Source organism: Equus przewalskii, chromosome 13 (assembly GCF_037783145.1).
Source record: "Equus przewalskii isolate Varuska chromosome 13, EquPr2, whole genome shotgun sequence".
Classification (NCBI taxonomy): domain Eukaryota; kingdom Metazoa; phylum Chordata; class Mammalia; order Perissodactyla; family Equidae; genus Equus; species Equus przewalskii.
The window spans coordinates 39,676,303-39,703,333 of NC_091843.1; the positions used below are offsets into that span (position 1 = coordinate 39,676,303).

At 43.3% G+C, this 27,031-nt stretch overlaps 1 protein-coding gene across 7 annotated transcripts in view; it reads left to right on the forward strand.

The window, feature by feature from the left end:
* The window catches only part of MACROH2A1 (macroH2A.1 histone), a 73,430-nt gene that overhangs the window by 33,901 nt on the left and 12,498 nt on the right, over positions 1-27,031 (forward strand). For 2 of the 7 annotated variants that reach the window (XM_070570946.1, XM_008510297.2), the window contains exons 5-7: positions 12,290-12,397; positions 19,876-19,975; positions 26,542-26,631. In XM_070570946.1, the coding sequence (XP_070427047.1) occupies positions 12,290-12,397; positions 19,876-19,975; positions 26,542-26,631 (298 nt within the window). Of the gene's footprint in view, positions 1-12,286; positions 12,398-19,875; positions 19,976-21,639; positions 21,731-26,541; positions 26,632-27,031 lie in introns of all 7 variants that reach the window. The other 5 variants (XM_070570949.1, XM_008510307.2, XM_070570945.1 and 2 more) reach the window with 3 other exon arrangements.

Consider the following 27,031-nt stretch of genomic DNA (forward strand, 5'->3'; position numbering starts at 1 on the left):
ACATTTACAGTCGAGGGGAGGAGCAGAACAGGGAAGACAGGGGAAAAGTGACTGTGCAGCCCTTTTTATATGTTAAAAGAGAAGATGAAGATGCCAAATCCTTCATCTTCTGGTAATGGGCCCCAGGGAGCTGGCTGCCCAGAGAGCGGGGCCCTCGGTGCTCGGCGCTGGGAGCCAGCCGGGGCAGAACCGCGACGCTCGGCTGAGCCTCCTTCCAGCTGTGGCCAGAGCCCTGGCCCTCGTTCATGCAGGCCCACTGCTGGCTGGTGTTTGAGCAGCCCCTGCAGCAACCCTGGGCTGAACCCTGCTCCCCGTCACCCCTGTTCTTCTCCTAGTGGCTTTTGCCCCATGACTTTCTGAGCTTCCCAATTTACCAAACACTAAGAATGCTTTTTCTTTCTTTTTGGACTTGAAATACAAAGGTGGGCGTGTGTGTGTGTTTAGCTCCTAGTAGCTATATTTGGAACTCAGTGTTTCTAATAACCATATGCCAATAATCACTCGAACACTCGACTTTTCCCTTGATTACAAAAGCAGGAAGTCTGTTATGGTGGTCTGTTTTTCTTCCACACAATAAAACACATTGTCTGCTTACTGTACCAGTATTTGGCTAACATTAAACCCTGGGGGAAGCTGAAATTGGAACCGTGAACAGCTAATTTTCAAAACATTTGTTTAATGTAAATTGTGGTGTCAGCTCCCAGAAACAGCGGAGAGCCCTGCATCTCCAGGTTTAAGTGGAATGTTCTGAAAATAACCTTTCCAGAGACACGCAGAGAAACATGCTAAAGCACTTGTAGTGAAAGGGAGTTGGTATTTTTCAAGTGTCAACACTTGAATTCCAAATCATAATTTTTCCCCCAATTCTATGTAATTGGAAGGTTTTGAAAGTCTCCAGTTGCGACAGCTGAGTCAGCTATAGTGGAGACGGTTAGAGAAGGCAACAAAACCCCGGGGGGCTGTGAGTCTGGGGCCCTGGCAGTACCTTAGGGCTCCTCCTTCCTACCTGGGTGGCCTCAGGCAAGTCTGTGCCTCAGTTTACCGCCCCCCTCAGACAATGATGGAGTCCACACCAGCCTTTCAGTTCAATGACTCGGTGAATATTTGCATAATGTGTTTTTGACTAGGTGATACATGTGAGTTTGAACAGTAGAAAGAGTAAACCTTACTCCCGCCACAGTCCCCCCACTTCTCCCCAGAGCAGTCTCTCTAGTGAGTTTTTATGTATCCTTTCAGAAAGTCTGTGCACGTAAAAGCAGATAGATATGTAAAGCCTTGACCATCCTACCTGCCTTTAAAATGTATATATATAAAATGTTACCCACTGTTTGGCAGTGTTGCATAGTGGTTAAGGGTGCCAGCTCACCTGGCTCTGTATTCCAGTTCTGCCATTTCCTGGCTTTGTGACCTTGGGAAGTTGCTTAACTTCTCTGGTATCTCAGTTTCCTCATCTGTAAAATGGAGATATAACACGAAGTGGTTGGGAGGTTTGAAAGAGAATTCATGTAAAGTGCTTATAACGGTGGCACGAATGTTAGCTGCTGCTGTTACCACCTTGGCAGTTTTCCCATATCTCTGCGTGGAGAGCTGCTTTAGGATTTCATGGTGTGACTCCAGTCACTCACGTGGTATGCAAAAAACCACCGTAGCCAGTTCTCTATGAGTGGACTTCCGATTGCTCCCAGCATTCACTCTCACAAACAGGCCCCCAGTGACCGTCGTTGTATGGGCGTCTCTGTGCTCTTGTGCGAGTGTATCTGCAGGATAAAGTCCTCGAGGTGCACCTGCTGAGGTAGATAGTGTATTTTCAACTTTGGTACCTATTGCTCACATACAGAGCATTTTATCTCATTAAGAAATTTCAGAAGTTGCCTCATTCTTTTAACATCTAAGACGAAGTTGTTTAAAGAAGATGAATTCATTTGATTAATATTTATTGAGTCTACTTGTGCTCGTTACTGTTCTTGGTAGTGAGGGTACCACTACCCTCAGTGAACCAAGGGTGCCTGTCCTTCCTCCATGCTCAGGGAGCTTTGGTCAGGTGAGGGGAGGAGAGTCATCATAGAAGGTGGGGGGAGTAAGTGTTGTGACAGAATAAAGCAGAGCGGTGGCATTGGCAGTGTTATTTTACATGAGTGGTCAGTGACACTTGAATAGAGACCTGAGGGGTAAGGTGTCTGGGCATTCAAGTGCCTGGGAGAAGAGAGCTCCTGGCAGAGGGAGAGCAAGTGGACCCTGAGGTGGGAGCATGCCTGGCTCCTCCCAGAGAGAACTTACTAGGACTTGTATGTGGGGTCCCTAACATGCATGCCTTTGGCAGTTGAAGAAGCCGGGGGATGCTTCTCAAGATAAGGTTTTTCAAATGTGTAAAATAGCGAAGATTCAAAGGAAACTATTTATGCCTAAATCCCCCAGGTTATGACCCCTTGTCAGAAGGTTTATTAAGAGTCATAGGATAATCGTTAGGGGATCTCCAGGAAGATAGTTTTTGCCAAAAATGTGGATAAAAAATTATCTCACCTAGGATTTTTCAAACATAAACCCGCAACACCACCCCAACTGAACTCCACTCCTATAGGAAAGCCACCATCCTGGATCATGAAGATATGCTTGCTCCTCACTACCTGGAAGGAAGCCCAAGATGATTTTGGTAGAGTGCCTTGTTCTTTTTTGAGAATAAATATTTAAACTGCAAATTGAGTGATTAATGTTCTGGTAAGGGATGCCAAAGAAAGGGATTGGTTCTTTTGAGAAGCTGCCATCCTTGCAAAATTTTGCTGGCTTTTTAATGAAATTTACAGCAGTTCAAACATCAGAGTGAAAGAGACTAGGCAGAGATAATCTTAGGTTGATGATTTCACATAAGTCTTATTGGACACTCAGTTCTACAGATTCTTAAATATGTCTCCCACTGACTCTGACCTTACAGGTTTTCAGCTGCTCAGAGCAAAGCTGGGTGTGTGTACAATACATGAGAGCTTTTGGATTTGTAGAACAATATAAAATTTTATAAAGTCAATTATGTTGGGGATTGACAAAGACTACTGCTTGCTAGCTTTTCTTCCCCAAGCCAGGATATGAAAAGAATCTACCACCTACTATCACTATTTCATAAAAGAAAGGGCATTTTAATACCGAAAAGTTAGGGATGGAAATAATCCCAGACTACAAGCTTTATGAAAAATTTAGGGCGCAGTTATTGTGACTTGAATGTAGTGACATCTCATAAGACACCTGTGCGGACCTAAAGCACCGCTGTCATGGGCTGGGAACCTTGGGAGAACAGGAAGGCATTATCTGCACAGTAGATGGACTGGAGAAGATGGAGAAGGAATGGCTTGTCTTACACAAGGTTTAACCACTTTCTCTCAGCTGCTCGTTTAATCAGGAGTCTCTCACCTTAGTCTCCTTTTCCCCAGTGAGGAATCTAAGGCTTAGGGAAGGTGAGCAATTTGCCCAAGGTTACGCAGTTAGTTCTGAACCAGGAAACAAATACAGAACTTCAGAGTTCAGCATAGTGTCACTTGTATGTCCTCTGACTATGGACCACTTCCCTTGGCAGAAGCTGCTCTGTTCTGATGGTAGAGGGCTGTAAAACCGCCCACTGCAGGGTGAGTGGGGCAATAGCTTAAAAAAAATTTTTTTTTTGAGGAAGATTAGCCCTGAACTAACATCTGCCACCAATCCTCTTTTTGCTGAGGAAGACTGGCCCTGAGCTAACACCTGTGCCTATCTTCCTCTACTTTATATGTGGGACGCCGGCCACAGCATGGCTTGACAAGCAGTGCCATGTCCACACCCGGGATCCAAACTGGCGAACCCTGGGCCACCAAAGCGGAATGTGCAAACTTAACTGCTGTGCCATCGGGCCAGCCCCCCAAATTTTTTTAATGTCACATTCTGGCCTCTCATTAAATTTACTTGTGCATTCACAATATATATTCTGCTTAGAATTTCCACCTCTCACCCTCTACAACATTCTTTTTTTCAATTTTGTTGATATAATTGACATACAGTACTGTATACATTTGTTATATGGCGTAATGATTTGACTTACATATATTGTGAAATAATTATCACGATAAGTTTAGTTAACATCCATCATCTCATATACATACAAAAAAAGAAAGAAAAAAGTTTTTTCCTTGTTACAAGAGCTCTTAGGATCTTCTCTCTTAACAACTTTCCTATATACCGTACAGTGGTGTTAACTCTATTGTCATGTTGTACATTACATCCCTCGTCCTTATTTATCTCATAACTGGAAGTTTGTGCCTTTTGACCAGCTTCCTCCAGTTCCTCTTCCCCAGCTCCTCTGCCTCTGGCAACCACAAGTCTGATTTCTTTTTAATATGAGTTTGGTTTTTCATGTTTTTTTAAGATTCCACATATAAGTGAGATCATACAGTATTTATCTTTCTCTGTCTGACTTATTTCCTTTAGCATAATGCCCTCAAGGTCCATCCATGTTGTTGCAAATGGCAGGATTTGCTTCCTTTTTATGGCCAAATAATATTCCATTATATATATTATAAATATTATGTTTTCTTTATCCATTCATCCATCGATGGACACTTAGATTGTTTCCATATGTTGGCTATTGTAAATAATCCTGCAGTGAACATGGGGGTACAAACATCTTTTTGGGTTAATGTTTTCATTTTCTTATGATAAATATCCAGAAGTGGAATTGCTAGATCATGTGGTAGTTCTACTTTTAATTTTTTTCCCTGCTTTTTTCTCCCCAAATCCCCCCAGTACATAGTTGTATATATTTTTTTTTTAGTTATGGGTCCTTCTAGTTGTGGCATGTGGGATGCTGCCTCAACATGGCCTAATGAGTGGCACTGTGTCCTCGCCCAGGATCCAAACCCTGGGCCAAAGCAGAGCACGTGAACTCAGCCACTCGTCCACAGGGCCAGCCCCTATTTTTAATTTTTTGAGGAGCCTCCATACTGTTTTCATAGTGGCTGCACCAATTGACCTTCCCATCAACAGTGCACCAGGATTCCCTTTTCTCCACATCCTCAACAATGCTTGTTATTTCTTGTCTTTTTGATAATAGTCATTCTAACAGGTGTGAGGTGATACCTCATTGTGGTTTTGATTTGCATCTCCCTGATGATTAATGATGTTGAGCACCTTTTCATGTACCTGTTGGCCATTTGTATGTCGTCTTTGGAAAAATGCCTGTTGAGATTCTCTGCCCATTTTTCAATCAGATTGTCTTTTTGCTGTTGAGTTGTATGAGTTCTTTATATATTTTGGATATTAACACCTTATCAGATACATAATTCTCAAATATTTTCTCCTGTTCAGTACATTTCCTTTTCTTTTTGTTGATGGTTTCCTTTGCTGTGCAGAAGTTTTTTAGTTTAGTGTAGTCCGACTTATTTATTTTTGCTTTTGTTGCCTTTGCTTTGGTGTCAAATCCAAAAAAATCATCGCCAAGACTGATATCAAAGAGCTTACCATCTGTTTTCTGCTAGGAGTTTTATGGTTTCAGGACTTACATTCATGTCTTCAATCCATTTTGGGTTAGTTTTTGTGTATGGTAGAAGATAGTCCAGTTTCATTCTTTTGCATGTGACTGTCCAGTTTTCCCAACGCCATTTGTTGAAGAGACTGTCCTTTCCCCATTGTATATTCTTGGCTCCTTTGTGGTAAATTGATTGATTGTATATGTGTGAGCTTATTTCTGGGTTCTCTATTCTGTTCCATTGGTCTATATGTCTGTTTTATGCCAATACCATACTGTTTTGATTACTGTAGCTTTGTACTATAATTTGAAGTCAGAGAGCATGATGCCTCCAGCTTAGTTCTTTCTCAAGATTAGTTTGTCTATTTGGAGTCTTTTGTTGTTCCATACAAATTTTAGGATTGTTTGTTCTATTTCTGTGAAAAATGCCATTGGAATTTTGATAGGGATTGCATTGAATCTGTAAATAGCTTTTGGTAGTATGGACATTTTAACGATGTTGATTCTTCTAATCTGTGAGCATGGAATATCTTTCCATTTATTTGTGTCTTCTTCAACTTCTTTCACTAATGTCTTATAGTTTTCAGTGTACAGGTCTTTTATCTCCTGAGTTAAATCTATTTCTAGGTATTTTATTATTTTTGATGCAGATGTAGGTGGGATTGTTTTCTTGATTTCTCTTTCTCATGGTTTGTTATTAGTGAATAGAAATTCAACAGATTTTTCTATACTGATTTTGTATCCTACAACTTTACTGAATTTGTCTATTAGCTCTAACAGTTTTTTTGGTGGACTCTTTAGGGTTTTCTATATATAGTATCATGTCATCTGCAAAATAGTAACAGTTTTACTTCCTCCTTTCTGATTGGATGCCTTTTATTTCTTTTTCTTGCCTAATTTCTCTGACTAGGATTGCCAATACTATGTTGAATAAAAGTGACAGTGGGCATCTTGTCTTGTTCCTGATCTTAGAGGAAAAGCTTTCAGCTTTTCACTGTTAAGTATGATGTTAGCTGTGGGCTTAGCATACCTGGCCTTTGTTATGTTGAGGTACATTCCCCCATACCCACTTTTTTGAGAGTTTTTATCATAAATGGATGTAGAATTTTGCCAAATGCCTTTTTTGCATCTGTTGAAATAACATTTGACTTTTATCCTTCATTCTGTTAATGTGGTATATCACATTGATTAATTTGAAGATGTTGAACCATCCTTGCACCCGTGGAATAAATTCTACTTGATCGTGGTGTATGATCTTTTCAAAGTATTGTTGAGTTTGGTTTGCTAATATATTGTTGAGGATTTTGCATCTATGTTGATCAGAGATATTGCCTGTAATTTTCTTTTTTTTGTGGTATCTTTGTCTGGTTTTGGTATCAGACTAATGCTGGCCTCATAAAATGAGTTTGGAAGCATTCCCTCCTCTTCTATATTTTGGAAAAGTTTGAGAAGGATTGGTATTCATTCTTCTTTAAGTGTTTTGTAGATTCACCAGTGAGGCCATCTGGTGCTGGACTTTTGTTGGGAGGTTTTTGATTACTGATTCAATCTCTTTACTAGTAATTAGTCTGTTTAGATTTTCTGTTTCTTCATGATTCAGTCTTGGTAGGTATATGTTTCTGTAAGTTTATCCATTTCTTCTAGGTTGTCCAATTTTTTGGCATATAATTGGTCATAGTAGTCTCTTATGATCGTTTGTATTTCTGTGGTATCAGTTGTAATGTCTCCTCTTTCATTTCTGATTTTATTCATTCGAGTCCTCTCTCTTTTTTTCTTGGTGAGCCTAGCTAAAGATTTGTCAATTTTTTCAATCTTTCCAAAGAACCATTCTTAGTTTCTTTGATCTTTTCTATTGTCTTTTTAGTCTTTATTTCGTTTATTTCTGCTCTGATCTTTATTTCCTTCCTTCTACTAATCTGGGCTTCATTATTCTTTTTATAGTTCCTTGAGGTGTGAAGTTAGGTTATTTGAGAGAGTTCTTGGTTGATGTAGGCATTTATTGCTATAAACTTCCCTCTTAGAACTGCTTTTGACAAATCTCATAAGTTTTGGTATATTGTATTTCCATTGTCATTTGTTTCAAGGTATTTTTTAAATTTCTTTTTTGACTTCTTCTTTGGCCCATTGGTTGTTCAGTAGCATGTTGTTTAATTTCCACATACTTGTAAATTTTCCAGTTTTCTTCTTGTAATTGATTTCTAGTTTCATACCATTGTGTTTGGAGAAGATGCTTGATGTGATTTCAGTTTTCTTAAATTTATTAAGACATGTTTTGGGCCTAGCATATGTTCTATCCTGGAGAATGTTCCATGTGTACTTGAGAGGAATGTGTATTCTGCTGCTTTTGGATGGAATTTTCTGTATATCTCTTAAGGCCATCTGACATGTCATTTAAGGCCAATGTTTTCTTATGGATTTTTTTATCTGATGGTCTATCTATTGATGTACGTGGGGTATTAAAGTTCCCTACTATTACTGTATTGCTGTCTGTTTCTCACTTTAGGTCTGTTAATATTTGCTTTATGTATTTATGTGTTCCTATGTTGGGTGCATAAATTTTACAAATGTTATATCCTCTTGTTGGATTGACCCCTTTATCATTATGTAATGCCCTTCAATGTCTGTCATTGTGGTTTTTGTTTTAAAATCTATTTTATCTTAAGTATAGCTACATCAGCTTTCTTTTGGTTTCCGTTTCATGGAAAATCTTTTTCACCCCTTTGTTTCAGTCTGTATGTGTTCATACATCTGAAGTAAGTCTCTTATAGTCAGCATATGGATGGGTCTTATGTTTTTATCCATTCGGTCACTCTGTGTCTTTTGATTGGAGAATTTAGTCCATTTATATTTAATGTAGTTATTGATAGGTATCCACTTATTGCCATTTTGTAAATTATTTTCTGACTGTTTTGTAGTTCCTTTGTTCCTTTCCTCTTCTCTTACTCTCTTCCTTTGTGATTTGATGATTTTCTGTAATTGTATGCTTAGATTTCTTTCTCTTTACCTTTTACGTATCTACTATAGGCTTTTGCTTTGTGGTTACCATGAGACTTACATATAACAACTTATATTTCTAACTATTTTAAGTTTGAACACATTCTAAAGCTCTACATTTTTACTCTCCCTCCCCCACCCCAGTTTTATGTTTTTGATGTCACATTTTATATCTTTTTATGTTGTGTATTCCTAAACTAATTATTGTAGTTATAGTTATTTTTACTATTTGTCTTTCTACCCTTCATACTAGCTTTATAAGTGATTAATCCACCGCCTTTACTACATATTTACCTTTACCAGAGAGATTTATACTTTCATATGTTTTCTTGTTACTAATTAGTGCCCTTTTCAGCTTAAAGTCCCTTTGACATTTCTTGTAAGACCAGTTTAGTAGTGATGAACTCTTTTAGCTTTTGCTTAGCTGGAAAACTCTTTATTTCTCCTTCAATTCTGAAGGGCAACTTTGCCAGGTAGAATATTCTTGGTTGGCAGTTTTTGACTTAACAGCACTTCGACTATGTTGTGTCAGTCCCTTTTGGCCTGCAGAGTTTCTGCTGATACTCTTATGGGGGTTCCTTTGTATGAAACAAGTTGTTTTCTCTTGCTGTTTTTAAGAGTCTCACTTTGTCTTTAACTTTTGACATTTTAATTATAATGTGTCTTGGTGTGGATCTCTTTGGGTTCATCTTATTTGGAACTCTCTGGTCTTCCTGGCAGGATTTCCTTCTTTTTTATGGCTGAATAATATTCCTGTGTGTGTGTCTATCTCACAAATTCTTTATCCATTCATCTGCCGATGGACACTTAGGTTGTTTCCATGTCTTGGCTATTGTAAATAATGCTGCTATGAACATGGGGGTGCAGATATCACTTCATCATAGTATTTTCACTTCCTTCAGATATATTCCCAGAAATGGAATTTCTGAATTATATAGGAGTTCTATTTTAATTTTTCAAGGAACCTCCTTCCTGTTTTCCATAGTGGCTATACCAGTTTACAGTGTAGGGCAACATCTTTAATGGAGGAGGCCATAAGCAAGTGAATCATTGCTGAAAATTACCTGTATTAATTATCACCAGTTAAGCCTTAGACCTGCATAGGTGGCTGCTGACTTGTATCAGGGGCATAAGGAAGCTCTCAGGACTCCTCTTCCCAGTAAAACCAGCTCCTATTCCCGGATGCCTGAAATTTTATTAGTTAGGGCTTTCTAACCTCCTAAAATCCAAGTATCCTTGGGCAGAAGCACTAAATCCTTGTGTACGTATCAGCTGCATCCCATTCCCAAGCATTTACCAAGCATGTCCTGTATGCATGGTGTTCACTGGGTACAGCAGTGGTTTTCAAACTTTTTTGCTTGCATACCTCCTAAAACAATTTTGAAAGTCTTTGTATCTCAATCATAAGTTCGAACATTTACGTGATTTTTCTCCTTGAACCCTTTATTTCTCTTTCACTTGCCTCACAAAATTTTATCCTAATGTAACACATTTTTATGCTTGTAGTATTTTATTGATCTCTGCAACAAAAAGAACATATATAAATTTAAATTTATTTTGAAAAAATTTCTTGTGATCATAAAAGCACTAAACGTTATGGATTCTACAGAATTGGATAGTTACCACATTTATTAATAGTACATAATTGATCAAATGACAAATACTTAACGAATTTTAATAAATATTAAGGCAAATGTAAAATTTTCTTGGAACTATATCTTGTAATGGGATGGATGAAGATAGACTTTTTCCAATTAACTCAAGTATCCTTAGATGAATGTTACTTATAGCTAAAATGAGATGGAGTTCAGCATCTTATGTTTTTATATCTATAAGTGTCTGGAAAATCTTGTTCACAAGAATCATTAAATGAGAATAGAAAGGATTTTGTTACAGCGACATCACTCTGAACTCTTTCCGAGTTGTGTGCCAACAATCACATAGTAATCTGTCATCAATTTATTTAAATAAATGTTTTATTTTAGAATCATTTTAGATTTACAGAAAAGTTACAAAGACAGTACAGAAAGTTCCCGACTATCCCCCACCCAGTTTCCCTGTTGTTATTATCTTCCATAACCATGGTACATGGTCACAACTAGGAAACCAGCACTGGTACACTACTATTAACTAAACTTCATCAATCTTATTCTTTAATGATCTATCAGCTGTTAACTCAATTTGGTATTTCTTCAGTTTTGTTGAAAGCACAGAATTAGAAACATCTGACTTGTGAAAGGATTTGTCATCCAGCCTTTCTTTCCCTCTCTTGTTTCCTGGAAAGTCTATCAAAAAAGGCTTTACTAAGACTTACCATGTAATTGTTGGTTATAACTGTTTCTCTTTCACTTGTCAAATCTGATACAAAGTATTAAGAAAACCAAAATAGTGATAATTTTATTATATCTTTGCTAATACCATATTTCTTGATAAAATGCTTCTTGTCTTATCATTTATATCAACACTTTGGAGCTTCAGATTTAGCTCACTTAATTTATGGAAAATGTTCCAGGTTAGCTATGTAACCTAAATACCAAAGCAGTCCTTATTGTGAAAGCACTCAGCAAAATTAGACTTTACTTTTCATTGTAAGTAAAATGTTACTGTGTTAATGAGTTTGAATCCTAAATGGGCAAATGGATAGCGCATAGGCCCTGCCCCGACTTTACGGTCCAGATTCATCCTGCAGGAAGGCGTGGCATCTGTAATATTTCTCACTTCTTACTTTCTTGATTTGTTCCTGCTCAACCATCCCTCAGGAGTGATGTAATGTTTGATAGTAATTGGGGGAAGGGAAAAGGTAAAGTGTCTAGACAAAAATTGCCTTTGGTCTCACTATTTACTCTACAATGTATTTGAATGCAGAAAATCCCCAAATGAGGAAAAATAGCCATTTCTAATACAAGCCTTGTCCTTAACAGAAATACGTATAAAAGACTAGGAAAGATATATGCATCCATGCTTCTGGGGTGGTGTACCACACTAATATTTGCTCTAGCAGGTGGGAGAGGGGTGGTCATGCAAGGAGACTCGACATGAAACCTTGACCACAGGTGTAGATAACTCTTAGAGCAGATCAATTTTAGGAAAATGACATGAAGATGTTGAGAATCTGGAAATTAATTAAACCTCTCTGTACAACATACCCCTTGGATGGCTCTTGGGAACCCCAGGTTACCCATACTTCAGTCTCAATGATGCATGAGGCTTGGGCATGACGCCCAGGGGCATGCTGAGATCCATGCCCACTACCAGGTGTGAGAGTCCCTGGGGGACAGATGGCTCACCAACTGCCACCATATGGATCCTTCTCCAAGCCTGGTTTTAAGGAAGGAGAGTTGGGGGTCTTACCTCCTGGCCTGGGGAGATTTAGAGGGTATGGTCCTTGGTCTGCGTTTTTGCTTTTTCAGAACTGATGATCTTGAACAGTTTGTTTTTCCCCCTTAAATTTGAATAGTGTACAGACATCTAGAATGTAAAGACCCTTAATTAGGAGACATTTACTTGGTCTAAATTTATGAAAATTGTTCTGTTCTAAATTATCACTGTAAAGTTTTGCCTTTAAGTAGCTAAGTTTTTTTAGATAAAAAGTGATGAAAATACAATTTAACACTCTTCATGGAACTCTTGGACTTCAAAATAAGCCTTTAGGCCCTTACTTTGAGAAATGCCAAGAACTCGTTGTGGTTTGGTTTCTGGTTTTCTCTTGGGTGTTATGGGTAAGGGCTGTGAGTCGCCTCCCTGTTAGAAAGCCCAGATTCCTGTGGTCTCTGTCTGTTGTGGGCCTTAGACTGACTCTTCTATTTGTGCAAGAAGAAGCAGGGAGAAGTCAGCAAGGCAGCCAGTGCCGACAGCACAACCGAGGGCACACCTGCTGACGGCTTCACGGTCCTCTCCACCAAGAGCCTCTTCCTCGGCCAGAAGGTAGGCAGATATGCAGCCTTGGTCTGCTTGTGGGCCCCTGGACAGATGGGGACAAGACTTGTCCCAGTGGCAAGAAGGCCTCACCGGTGTGGGTGGAGAGAGTGGGCGGCTGGGGCTTTAGGAGTGGCCTCATTGAGGGCAGTGGATGGAGAAGCTGCCGGGAGACTGGCAGGCTGGAAGAGGAGATAGGATAAAGAAGAGGGAAAAAGGCTTCCTTGGGGGGTTGGAACACCCTGGGGCTTAGTCTGTGGGAGGAGCTGCTTCTGTGGGATAACCTGGTCATCATATAGCACTGGCCAGAAAAACAGCCAGAAGTCCACACTGGGTCCTGGAAAAGGAATGATCAAGCAGGCAACTCACTTCTAGTGGGCACTGAAGGTAGAGCCCCTGATCAAGGGGGCTGGATTGTTTCTAGACTTCTACAACGGGTGCAGAGCCACCCGGGGACACCTCAAGCCAATTGTTGGTTTGTTTTGACCATGGACAATACATTTTCAGCTGCCCCAGTGATGCAACTTTGCCAGGACACCATGGTTTTGTAAAAGATGATTCACTTTTGTTGGAAATAAAAATGATGCAAAGCCCGTTAAGAACTGAGAATGAGAATTAATTAATAATTCTCTATTAACACCAAAAAAAAAAAGTGGAGAGAGAGAAAATTAAACTTTTCTTAGCATTTTTATCCTACATTAAAAAAATTAAAGGCATGAATTTGACCTTCCCTGTCAATTTTGTCTAGTTTGATTGTGGTTAACAACGTGGTTCTGAAGCTGCATCATTTTTAAAACCTCACGGTCAGTTTTCTTTTGCATCTCAGTGACCCCGTCCTGCTCACGTCACTGCAAGCGCTCCTCCCCCTCCCCTGTCGCTCATTGTGCTCAGGCTCATGACGCAGTTCCTGTGGTGGACTCTATGTTCCAGCAAATCTCCATTACAGTTTACATTTATAACCATTATCTGTATTCTGTATGCATTTTTCAAAGGGAAAAATAACCAGCACTAGTTGTCATCTTAAGGTCTGGGGTGTTTAAAAGTTTTTGTTTAAAATATTTTTTTATTTATTTAAAAAATTTCAACTCAACAGTGAAGGCAACCACCTGGGTCTACTTTCACACCCTTTAATGTGTCCTTTGGATAATATATTGAAAGTTAATGTGACCTGTCATCCAGATTGCTTTGGTTTGAACTAAAGTGTGAAAAACTCCTGCTATTTAGGACTATCTCCAGTGTGCTTTAGATCCCTGACATGGGTGATTAGTCAGGACTTGGGGCCTGTTAAACAAGTGGAATAGTTCAGCCCCTGGGGCCACACTCGCCCTCCTCCTTCCCCCTCCCTGCCTTTAGGTCCCCTGACCCTGGCCGCTCCCTTCCCTGTATTCTTGCTTCTCCTGCTGGCCACCCCAAAGCCAACCTCAAATCAGAACTCACAGCCCCTTGCTGGATGAACTCAAATATTTCCAAAATAGCAGCACTCAGCCGTACAAATATCCACAGACAAATGGAGATGCCCTTCTTGCACTTCTTGGTCTTGGGATCAGGGCCTTGTTTGGGCTCTGCTGCACGTGAGCCCTGGAAGGGAGGCAGCAAAGGCTGCAGACATCTTGCTAGCTCCTCTGCAACCAAGCAGTGCTGTCTTCTCCTCCGCTTTGGGTACCCCTGATCTCAGGCCTCAGGACCAGGTGCCATAGGCATAAAAGTACCAGGAAGTACAAATTCTGCTAATACTGACTGTACCCCACTCAGAGCTGGGGAGGTGGACTCCAAAAAGCTATAGAGAAGTATTGATGCTCTATAATAATTCACAGGGATGTCGTCTAATATTATTTAAGAAATAGAGGAACATGGAAGAAGTGGACTTGACGATGAAACTAATGTACTCTGTTCGATGTCTTGACTTTTGGAGGGAGAATCTGAAAGGAGTGGTTGAGCTGGAACCCATTGTAAAATGGTCAGCTGTAAGAGAAGGGGCTGAGTGCAGAACCACACAGACCCCCGCCTTCTTTGCCATGTCAAACAGTTAAGCGTTAGTGCTGAGAACAAACACCAAGCTCCCGTGAGACTGCCCTTTGAGTTAAATGTGCTTTCAGCTTAATGACCCAAGACTCACACATCCAGATGAGGTACCCTCAAATCCAGCACTGCAGACGCCCCTTAGCCGAGTAAACTGCCTCTCCCCAAATGTGGCCTCACAGAATAAAGCAGCATCTCAAGTAAGCCTGGGCAGGAGAATAGAAACAGGTGCCAGGGGCTGTCTGGAGCTCTGGCCCTGCAGCGTGAGATGGGGGAATGCTACAGTTCGGAGCACTATTTTGAAGCAGTGCTTTCTGGCCCTTATTGGCTGCTGCTGTCAGGTGAAAGTCATGGCATAGAGTGCAAAAGGGGCAAGAGTCGTAAAACTGACACACACAAATGTTTACACAAAGCACATTTTAAAGTGTTATGATTACAAACATTAATTCTGACTTGGACTTTAGGAAATATTTCAAAAAGGGTACTTTAGAATGATTACTAGATGGTACCCTGTGTTCTTCGAATCTTATTTTTCCATCGGTGACCATGAAACCTATGCTTTTATAGTGCAAGCAAGCTGAGGTGGAGACAGGTGATCCTGTGCTCGCTCCAGCCCTGGAAGGCATGGTTGCTAAGCTACTCGCAGGGGAAGCTGGCCCTGGGCTCAGCAGCCTGGGATCTAATTGTTGTTGATGATGTATTTCACATGCTGGAGTGTCAGGAGTAATCGCCCTCATTAGAAAAGAAATGTTTTCTTTTGTTTTTCAAAAGAAAACAGTGCTGTGAGTCTGAATCCACTAAATGTTTTTGCTTTGTGGTTCACAAGCCTCTTTTCAGAGATTTAAAAACCTCATGGTTTTATTTCCAAAAAAATACTTGCAAAGTGTATTTCTATAAACCTGTGTCAGTGGTAGTAAATGATTTAGGCTTCCTCAGTAGGGTCAGTGTTATTTGAAACTGTTGGAAAGGCAGCGTACGGAGGGTATGAGTCTACACCCTCCCAAATATCAAGATCACAGCCACAGCCCTGTGGGCCACTAAAGGCAGGGGTTGGGTAGCATGGGTTTTCTCCCTTGGATCCAAACACCCTACTCCCCTCCCAGAGGCTGGGAACTGTAAGGAGAGAGGGAGCTCTTGAAGCAGTAATGAAGAGGAGAGGGCCGTTACCTGCTCTCCACCCTATGGCTGAAGATTGGCTTCTGAGAAGTTTAGGAAACTGGCGAAGCCATGAAGAGTGGTGACTCGGTTCCTGAGCCTCCAGAAGTGCCCACATGAGTCCTTACCTTTGTGTGACACATTCTAGCCTGAAACCTACCAGATGCCACCACCAGGCTTGAGGTGGGGGATGCATGCAGGTGGGCAGCATAGCACAGATGAAGGAGCCCCTTCATCTCAGAGGCAAGGGCAGGAGCGGGCCCTAGACTGGGCCACAGAGAAACAGGGTTCTCCATGAGGAATTTAGAAACAATTCTATGAAAGACATGCCCTTTCCATCCTTCTTAGTTGAAGTGGACTTTGGAGACAGGAAAAGAGTTGCATTTTATGTGGCTAACACAGGAAAATAAGACCAGCCAGTCTTCTTCCTTCCTTGTCCATTATGAGGCATAAGAGACACCAAAATCTGACAATTACAGGCTAGACTCAACATGTCAGTCAGATAATCTTTAACAATCACTTTAATTTCCTAAAATTGAATTTCTGATCATATTATGTAAAAACAAAATAAGATTGTACTATGTCCTGTTGCCAAGTGGGTCATGTCAAGGCAGCCAGAGGCCTATCCAGTAGCTCCAAGCCACCAGCTCCTTCCCTGTCATTGGCGGGCCTCCTCCTGACCTGCCCTAAATGGTAGGTGCCAGCCTCCCTTCCAGGATGGCCCGTTGGCTCTGAGCCACCTCAGGTCCAAGCCAGGCCAAAGGCTCCATTCCTGAGCTCTGGTGTTTCCATTAGCCCTGCTTTAAGGGAAGGGGGTGTTCATTTCATCTCAGAGTTATGTAAGGATGTTTGACCTTCAGTTCCAACTCTATCTGGGTGCCAGCAGAAACCCAAGCACTGTCTTGGGCGTTCTGTGGCACTTGGGGCTAGCCGGCAACCTACTCTCTGCCTTCGAGGAGCTTCTCTAAGGAGTTCCATCGTCAGTAGAGAACAAGGGTTAGTGCAGGCATAACCACTTGAGGGAGGGCTCAAGTACTGTGGACATCAGAGCTACAGCAGAGCCAGCTGGGATTAACGTAATCGGGTCCCAGTGGGGGAAGGGAGCTTGAAGGACACTTGGCTAGGTCTCTTTCTCCCAGCTCCGCGGCCCAGTGGGATCCCCTTGTGCTCTATAACGGGCAGTACCCTTTGGTCACTCTCTCCAGTGGCCAACAGTCTTGACAGATATTTTAAACTCCCCATGCTGTGGTTCAAAACTTAATTTTCCATCTTTTTCAATGATGAGACAAAGAAGTAGTCACCTTATTCAAATTCTGAAATCATTAATGACCCTCCTCCCTCCCAGAAAATCAGACTAAACTTGAGAATTTTCACAGTTCCCCAGCAATCTGATTTCCCAGCCTGTAAGAACTCCTGCTGTGCCATATGCTTGACACAGCCACTGCCCTTCAGCTGAGAGGCCCAGTTGGATTGGATCCTGGGACCTCCCAGGACTGGGCATCATCCTGGCCCTACCAGGCCTATGCATATGTGTGTCCATAAACAGTGGGATCCTTTTCAGACATGTGCACACATGGCCCATTTGTGCCCTGTGCTCATGGGTTTTCTTCTTCTGTCCAGGGGAGCTGCCATCTTTGTTCATGATCCTCTCACAGTTAGCTTCTGCTCACTGGTTCAGCCTGCCCCAGCCAAGTTGATTACCCATTTGTCTTTCCAAAGTGCCCGAAGCAATTTGTGCTCTCCCATCCCCATCCCTCTGCCAAACAAACCTGCTCTATAGTCCAGACAATTTTTTAAAACATACTTATTTGTACATATTTAATAGCAGCAAAACTGTTTTGTGGCTCATCCCCTCCCCCTGAGGACTTCTGCTGAACCTGGTGCACAGCAGAGCGTAGTTGGAAAATCAAGGCTCAGCTGTGGGTGAGCGTGAACCAGCCCTTGGTTAGTTGGGAATTCTCAGTGCTGGTGGAAGTGGCTCCCTAAGGTACAGAATTCTGTGCTTTCAGGAATGGGGCTGCCTCTGCTCAGAGGGGAGGTGATGAGTCCAGAGTGAACTGGGAATTCTCCAAGGAGCTTGAGTTCTGTTTGCAGCCACTCCCTCGCTTCAGCAAAGCCGTGAAGCCCCATTTCCCGAGAGAGCCCATTCCTCTAGACAGAGGGGTGGTTCTCCCCAGGCCAAGGCAGAGACAGGCTACCGGGGTCTTCCCGGCTAGTTGAATTGGAGCCCATGGAAATAGCTGACTTTCCAATGAGGCATTTCGAGTACAAATCCAGAAGCATCTATACAATTGGGAAAAAAATAGTGTGAATTTTAAGGATTTGAACACATATGGTTTTTAAACAAACAAAAAAGGAATCTCAGATTCCTTAAAAGTATACTCATCCACACCATACCAAGTGTTTCTTTTCCTTTTTTCTCCTTTTCCTTCCTTGCCCAACAACCTCCTACCTCTTTGCACAGAGAGGGTTGTTGTGGGGTTTTTTGGTGGGAGCAGGGAGTTATGGGCTTAATCTGAGTTTTTATAAACTGTTTTCTAGAAGTAAAGTGCAATACTTAGAAGCTGTCAGAATCAAAGCCTTTACCTTGTCCTGAATGTTCACTTGCTTTACCCTGAGGCCCCGTAGTCTGTGCCCACTCACCCCTTCTCCCTGTGTGCGGCAGTGGGCACCCTGGCCCCGATGCTTGTCTCTCTTTTCTGCCTCTGTCCTGGCACCAGGGCCCTGGGCTTCTGAGGGCTTTGCCGTGAGATCACCCCAGTGGCTTACTTCAGCTTCAGGGATGTGGGTGGCCCCTGAATCACCCCGTTATGCTGGGAACCAAACCCTGGGACGGCCAAGTGGGGAAAACTTGTTCCTCTTCTCCCTTTGAGTCCTAATGAAGAGTGAGGGTCACTGCCCTGTGGCAGGGCCTAGCCAGAGCCCTTCCCTGGCCATGCAACCAAATTTATTTCCTTTCTCACAAAGGATGACTTTTAGTCCAGGCGGGTCCCTTTTTTGAGAATCTACTGACTGCTTCTGGGAATCAGAAATGCGGGTTTATATTTCTAATGCTTATAGAATGTCAGGTTTTTTGTTTGGTTTTGTTTTCAACAAAATGTTTGGCCCTAGAAATCCAGCAACTTGGAGCTCAGTTGCCAAGAGCCTCCCTGCCAAGTGTCTGCACCCGGCCCTCTCCTCGGAGGGAGCGCCCGGACAAAGGCTCCTGCCCTGCCAGGCCTGGCAGGCTGCAGCCAGGGCCCCCAGCCTGCATCACAGTCGGTCTTGGGCACCTGCTCTTCTGGGGGCTCCTTAGGCATTGCTCTTTGCTGCAGCTGTTAGGAATTTATGTCACTGAAGAATGAGCATCTTCATTGAAAGAGAGAGAAGGTGTGTGCTTTGCTGCAGGCACTTATACCTAAGAACAGGATGGGGAAGAACAGGACCTAGGACAGTAGTCCTGGGCCAGCTAATTCCCCTGGCCCCTCTGACAGCTGAATCTAGAACTTAGGATTCCTCACAAACTGAGGGTTACTATGACAACAGGATAACAGTGGAGAGGGAGGACATTCAGTGGCTCTTCAGAAAGAGCCAGTTGCTTGGTACTCATGAAACTCACTCAAGGAAAATGCTCAACCCTCTGGGCCCCATAGTAACCTCACCAACAGAGTGAAAACAGTTTAAAAGACACATTGCTGTGCTAGAGAACTGCTATTTCTGTTCCTGGGTTTCACCAGACCTTCAGCATTACATGACTAATAGGCATATAAAATTAGATGTTACTAAGCAACAGACCATTCTAGCTCCTTGCCATCCCTGAGCGGGGCAGGAGAGCCAGCCAGCCAGTGATGGGCACAGCCATAGAGACACATGGCCTCTTGGAGGAGAATGGCAGAGATACTAAGGGTTTGCCCAAAACAAATCGGACTTCACCATTCTAGCCCTCAAAGAAGAGGAGAGTCACATAGACCACCTCACCCACCCAGCAATGAGTATTCTGATTCTGGGTCCTGACGGCTGCTTTACTTTGGCCCCTAGATCACAAGTTGCTTTAAAGGGAGGTGGATCCACCAGTCCAATCTGGCTTATGCCTCTTTTGTCCCAAGCATCACCCACCAGGTTCTGGACCCTTGGCCCAGCTTGCTTCCTTTCAGCATCCCGTGCGGCATTTGAGTCTTTTGTTTGAAATGGATTCATTTTAGCCAGCGACTCCCCATTCCCCTTCGTGCCCAGCAGACTTGGAGTGTCCACTGTCCTTCATCTGTATCCCAAGGCTCCCTTCTCTGTGACTCCCGGCTGTCCTGTTATTTCCCACCTCATGCTTTTCTTTTCAGCTGAACCTTATTCACAGTGAAATCAGTAATTTAGCCGGCTTTGAGGTGGAGGCCATAATCAATCCTACCAATGCTGACATTGACCTTAAAGATGACCTAGGTAATTGGGGATGGGGTTTGGCACTGCCAGCTGTCAGATGAAAAGTTATGGAATCCAGAATTTAGGCTTTTCATCTTCTCAAACTTCAGATGGTCAAGCCAAATTCCCAAATTCGGGATTAACGTTTGAGTATAGACATTGAATGTCTGCTTGCTCCAAGCCATTCCAAATGGAAACAATCTGATGTTTCATTAAGTGCGATGGGCTACTTTCCCCTTGATTGTAAATATATTGCCATCTAAATTCTCTTCCATAATGATCGTACTGACTGCTGGTTACTTGGGGGGGGATTTTTAAAAAATGTGTTTGTATTTTTTTTTAGAACTGAAAAATCTCAGGTAACTACAAAATGATAGTTTCTCCATTTAAGCCTTAATTAGAAGTGACACTCAAATGAAGCTTGAAAGCACTTAAAAAGGGAGAGAATTAAGTTGTATCAGTATACCATTAAGCTGTCTTTAATCTACCAGCAAATTGCTTTCCCCAAGATTTACCACACACTGTTGTTTTTTTTTTAACTTTTTCTGCAACTGAAAACAGCATATGACTGAGTGTCACCTTCTTGAATTATGTGGCTAGAGGATGATAGTAAACAGAAGGGCAGTCTCTCTTTCTGAGTGAGTTCCTATGGAGGAAAATTGCCCCAGAGCCATAGTGTCTCCGGGCTCAGGAGGGTTGATGGTTCAGGGCAAGCTGGGAGGTACCCCTCAGGTGTCCTGTTCTTTGGCTCCATTCTTGCATAAAGGACAGCTCAGGGGCACAATAAATGCTCCTGTCCTCTTAGCTGTGAGCCTTGCCAGGGGCAACAGGCTAGCAGATGCCCCCAAGGCAGACTCGTGCCTGGTGCTGACAGAGGTGTGTTTTGTGTGCCTTTGGCTCCCAGCTTTTGTAAAGAGGGCATATTTCCTGGGAGAAATGCTCATTCAGAACCCAGGCCCGACCCACACAAACTGGGTCCAAGAATGGGCTGAAGACATGGGACCTTGGACTCAAGAATGCCCTGTTCAACTGGTTTTCCAACTACCTTATATCTTCTTAAAAAAAAAAGGTCACAAGCTAGAAAAAGCAAGGATTCTATCCAAAGTACATTTTGTATGTAAAATACGTAAAAATAAAATTGACTAGGATAATAGGTAAGCCTGGAAAAATATATTTACACCTTGAGGGAAAAAAATAAAAGCTCTACTGTTTTCTCAGTTTTCAAAATGACGACTGTCACAAGAATAAAAAACCCCGAGCGTTGCCTGCTGCCGACAAAATGGAGAAACTTGTTGTTTTGGGTGGCCTGATAGTCTACATATTTTTAAAACAGATGCCATGTTTTAGTAGCCTTCTCAGTGGGTGCCAGTTTTATAGGCTTTGCCAAGTGAAATGGGGCATTCGTTGTTTTATTTCTTTTAACCTTTGGAAATGATCTCATGTGTGTGTTTCTCTTTTTTTGGACTTCTCATTCAAATGTTTAATTTAAACATGTCACATTTGATGTTCCTCCTCCTCCTCTCCTCACCCCCGTCCACGTGTGCGCACTTGGTGGACTGATTGCCCCTTTGGCTCGTGGGTTGGAATCGACCAGGTAGGCGGCCCTGCCCTCGGGGCGTTAGTGAATGTGCCTGTGCGCGGTCCCGGTCCAGCACAGTTGATGTCCATCTGTTTACCTGTTATAGTTGCAAGTTGTACAGGCTGACATTGCCTCCATCGACAGTGACGCTGTCGTTCACCCGACAAACACTGACTTCTACACCGGTGGTGAAGTAGGTAATGCCTAGCGGGTGCTGCCGAGTGTGTGTGTGCATGGTCAGTCGGCCGCCGCAGACAGCTTGATCCTTTGACAGCTACGCAGGCTGCATTCATTTCACACTTCCAGCTGTCCTGACCTTCCCAAGGTCTTCCGCCCCCGGGTTGTGAACTGAAGAAATACAGCTAGCTGTCAGCCAGGGTACAGCATGCAGCTCACAAATGGGCACAGTTCTGGTTTGGAAACTGGTTCAGCAACATCGTTTCTTCATTTGCTTCACGAAGCACAGCTGTGTTGGAGACTGGGTTCACACGTGATTTCAGCTGTAAGGGGGATGCAGCCAGATCGGCAGAGTGGTATCCAAGATCACTTCTGTGCCCCAGACGTACAGGAATGAATGCCTGTGCACAGGTCTCTGCCCCACACACCTCTCTCTCTGTGTCAGAAGCACACTCATTCCTGAAAATGGTCTTAAAGCCTCAGGTGCACACAGGACACTCGCAGAACACTCTCCCACCCTCAGGGGCTCTCAGACCTTAAGTGCATGACTGTCACCTCATCTGATGTGGTGTCCCCAGACCACACTTGAGAAACACTCTCCTAGACCTCGAAAGCTCCTTCCTCTCCCCGGGCAGCTGACATGCATCACCCTCACTTCGCTCCTGGAGCTAAATGGCTGAGGCTAGGGTGAGGCAGAGGAGCACCGAGGGTGCCGGGTGCCCAGCGCTGTGGCTGCGGACTTGCTGCACCAGCATCATCAGACAGTGCCCTACTTTAAAAATACACTGAGGCACTTATAGGACGAGGAGGCATCCAGGTGTGATGGCAAAAATGTCCACCTGGAGCTAGTTAGAAGGAGCTTGAATCCTGACCTTACCACTTACTGGTAATGGGGCCTGGGCAAGTCACTTAACTCCTTGATGCCTTGGTTTCCCTATCTGTAAAATAGTGGTAATAATGAGAATTACGTTAACAGATGGAAGGAAAGCACCTTGTTTTGTGCTTGGCTCATGACTGGTGCTTACTGTATGCTCTCACTCTGGTGTATGTAGGATTGTTATAGTAGTGCTGGTCCCGAGGGCAGCATTCTGAGTGTAGGCTCAAACACCAGCTTCCGAAGAGAATGGATACATTTCCAATAAGGGCAAAAGTTGAAGTCATCTTGAAGGAAGAGGCTATCAGGATTTTCATGAGTGTCCTGGACACCGGACGGCCACAGCCTAGCAAGCTATGGCTGTCCAGCTCTGTTTAGTGTCACTGGCAAAGCCTGCTGTTCACAGTCTGCCCCGGCCGCTGTGATTTGGGCTAATTGCTCTCTGGGGCATTTTGGATTTTGGACATGGATGGAAAGACAAACTGGATGGAAAGTCAGGATTCGCCAAATCTGCCAGGCCAAAATGAAATCAGGCTGTAGGCAATTAACATAAACTCCTCTTTCACAAGGTTTTGGAGGAGTTTAAGAGCTCCTAAGTCAGGCAACTTAAGAGAAAGATACTTCCTTTCTTAACCCAATGAAAACTTGATGGGAGGGAAGTACTTATTTGGAGGAAAATAAATAAATGAACAGCTAAGGGCTTATCTTTCAGCCAGGACTGACTAAGGCCTGGGTTCACCCTGCCATCCAGGACTTCTGGCGAAATGGAAATGATGCAACTTCCTGGGCAAAAGTATCTCTCCCAGGCCCGGGGAGAGGAGGAAGTTGGCCGAGCTGCCGTGGCCGTGGACAGCGCCTGTTCAGCAGGATTAGCCACGCTCAGGAGTTAGAGCTGGAGGCTTTGAGACCGGTGGTGGCCAGTTGGGGGTGACAGGCAGAGCCAACTATGTCCCCCTCCACCCCGTGAATGGAACTGGTCTCCTTGGAATAATGACAATGCTCATGCTTTTCCCTCTGAGGTGCTTGCCCTCACCCTGCTGATATGCACAGGATAGGCACGGTTAGCATGGGTGACATGAAAGTGTAAGTAACCTGGGTCCGATGTTGCCCAAGGTCACATTGCACCTCACTCACTGTCATAGCTGGAAAAAACCTCAGCAGGTCCCTGACTGGCCAAGGAGGAAAGACTGTGCCGGGACCAGAACCCAGGTCTTCAAAGCCCACCTCAGTGCTGCTTCTCAGTGATCAGTCCAAACCAGTACTGAACCCAGGTATCTTTTACAATACCAAAACAATGGTAAACTCGATTTGTACGTGGTCTCAATTGGTTCCAGCTCCCACTTTGATGTGTGAGAGGGGGAAAAGAGGAAGCTAGGAGGTAATCACTCCATTTCTCATATTTGGTGTGAATTCCTGAGTCCCGAGACTGCTGGAAGAAGGAATGCGAGTGCAGGAATGCCTAGCCCCAGTGATTAACTTTTACCCATCAAAGTTCTTTCTAACAGTGAAATAGACCACAGGCTTAGCCTGACATTTGTCCAAGCCTAAATTTTCGCTTAGGCTGTTTTGAACACTGAATACTTATGCCTGCTTTCTGAGCATGAAATAATGTTCTTGTTCTCCTGGGAGTAACACATGTTTATGCTTGGGGGCAAATAAGCCAATTGCTTTATGATTAACCCTGAAGTTAAGCCTAAAAAACAAGAGTCTTATATTCAGAGTGTCGACAATACAGTTGAAATGGGCCTGTTTCTTGTTAAAAAGTACACGTGTATCTACATGAACATGTGCATACGTATGTGTGTGTAGGAGTCAAGTCCTGACTGGGTTGATTGCCTGCAATCTAGGATTCAATATTTAAGTTTGGGAAATGCATTGAGTGTATTGCAACTTGCAAATTTCACTTCTAATTAAAGCAAGATTTAATTATAAGTAAAAATTTTAAAGTAAACACTCTTCCTAAGATAAAACACCTTTAATAATAAATCACATTTTCTTTATATTTTAAAGGGGAGTTGGTAGTATCAATTAGTACAGTACTGATTTTGTTTTACCTTCCAAATTTCCCAGTTCTCCCCAAAGAGTAGATATGATAGAGAATGTGGACCTGAAATAGTCCTGCCTAGAGCATATGTTTCCCTCCCTCCAGCTTGAGGATGGGTTAGGAGGGGAGGCTAGACCAGGCACAGCTGGCCAGCAGCATCTGGGATCCCGCGGATTCAGACTTCAGGTTTATCCTCAGTTGCATGGATATTTCAAGTGAACCTATAATCGGGCCTCACTCAACTAGGTTATATCCTCAAAGTCTCCACTGCCTGGTGGGTGGAGTTGAGCCCTGAAGCCCATACCTGCTCCCTCAAGCCCATTCAGCTGCTGTCTCTGATGCTGAACTTTGTCAGAAACACGTAGCAGCCCCCATTGCTGCTGCAGCAGGTAAAAGTTGCTGGAGTGGATGTGTTTTCCCTCCTGACACCTCTGCCATTTGCAGCCTTCTTCACTGCTTTCTAAGACAAGTGAAGGCATGAGGGCAGTCTGGGCTAGTGAGGAGGAACCCTGGATCCCACCTGAAGGATCCCAAGTTAATCTCTCTCTGAACCCTGGGCCTTCTCTTAGATGGCTGAGACCTCCCTGTGAGTGACGGCCTGCTGGTCATGTTCATTCACACACCCCAGGCTTCCTACAGTGGAGCAGCTTCCTGGTCCATGCCTGCCATTAGCCCTGGTGCTGCTTGCTTGTGACAGTGCCCAGGCCGTCTGCTTTTCCTTCCAGACACTTCCTGGGGTTAGTTCACCCCTCCAGAACAAGCATGCAAATAAGGCAGGTTTCTCTAAGATAATCAGACCCAGTCACTACAGGGTGAATCCCAAGAGAATTTGGGCTGGTACATTCTAACGCACCCTGACTGACCCAAACTAGAATGTGCCAGGTGCACCTTGAATTTTCCAAGACAAATGGTGAATCTTAAGGGGAGTATTTTATCCTCTCGTGAGGAAAAGTACTTTAAAATGTGCAAAACTGAGGAATCAGGGCTTAAGGAAGACTGAGACCCCATTCTGGCTATTGTCCTTCATTGATTTCTGCTCACTGTCCCACAGGAGACATTTAACCCACAGACCCTACATAGGTGTGGGTAATCTTGTTTGGGGACTTGGTTTTCATAGCAGGAATTGATTACTTAGCAAGTACCCTAATTCAAGAAAAAGCGCTCCCTACCTCCCTTGGATTTCTTTTGAAAACTATGGTCCTGAACAGTTAGTCATCCTTCTTTCCAGCTTATATGTAATACAAGTTCATCTTTAAGCTCTGCTTCTGATGTTGGTCTCCTTTGCCTAAAATGATTCTGAACCATTAGTGTGATTAAGGAAATACTGTCTGAGGCCATTTTTTTTTTTTTGTATTCGCATATGATACCAAAGCTGCAAAACAGGAACTAAGCATGGTCATAATGCTGGTCCAAAGGTGGCCAAATCTGAATGCTTTCTCCTGGGCCTGCTGCCAAGAGGAGAGCTAGCTGTCTGATGGGAGCATGGTATGCTTCTTCTAAAACCTCCTTATTTGGGGCTTCTCCCCAGAGATAGGGAAGAAAATCCAGGGGAGGCATCAGCCTTGGAAGCCAGCACTATCTGGTTTCTCACGCTGATGAAAAGCATGCAAAACAGGCGTCTCCCATGTCCCTTGCATCTCTGGCACATCCAGGGTCACCCTGCGTCACTCCCAAAAAAGGGCCAGCAAAGACAGCTTGGTGAAGCAGCAGTGCTGGAGCTGTAACTGGCTGATGGTGAATCCCTTCTGAATTTCCCTTTTCTGACTCACTCATGGCTTAGTTCCTGTTTTGCAGCCATACGGAAATTTAGCTGGTCAGATCATTTAAAGTATGCAATCACCTGACATGCTAAGTGTCTATGTGTGCCCTGAGACACAAGAATGGCAATCTGACCTCGCCCTCTCCTTGTCTAGGAAACACACTGGAGAAGAAAGGTGGCAAGGAGTTTGTGGAAGCTGTTCTGGAACTCCGGAAAAAGAACGGGCCCTTGGAAGTAGCTGGAGGTGAGATGGGGAAGCGCTGTGCTTACTGGGCATGGCACATCAGTGTTAGGGAAACCAGCTTATGAGACAGCTTAGGTTCAGAGGTCCGTGGCGCTGCAGACGCATCTCTCAGATGCAGGCAGAGGAAAGCCTATTAGCTTTACAACTAGACTTTTATCACATGCAGATTGTCAGGAGAGCTTATTGTGAAAACTGCCCATTTTTTTTTTATTACTTAAAATACCTTCTAAATGTTTGATGTCTAGACCTCAAATTTTAAGGAATTACAGAAGCCAAGTTTGGCAAATCTAAGAGCTGAGAATTGTAGACAGTGATACTGAGCCATCTGCAAAACTGCTGGTGAAAGATGCAAATTAATCATTTTCATTCAGCCATCTGTGTTTTTAATGGGAAAAATAAA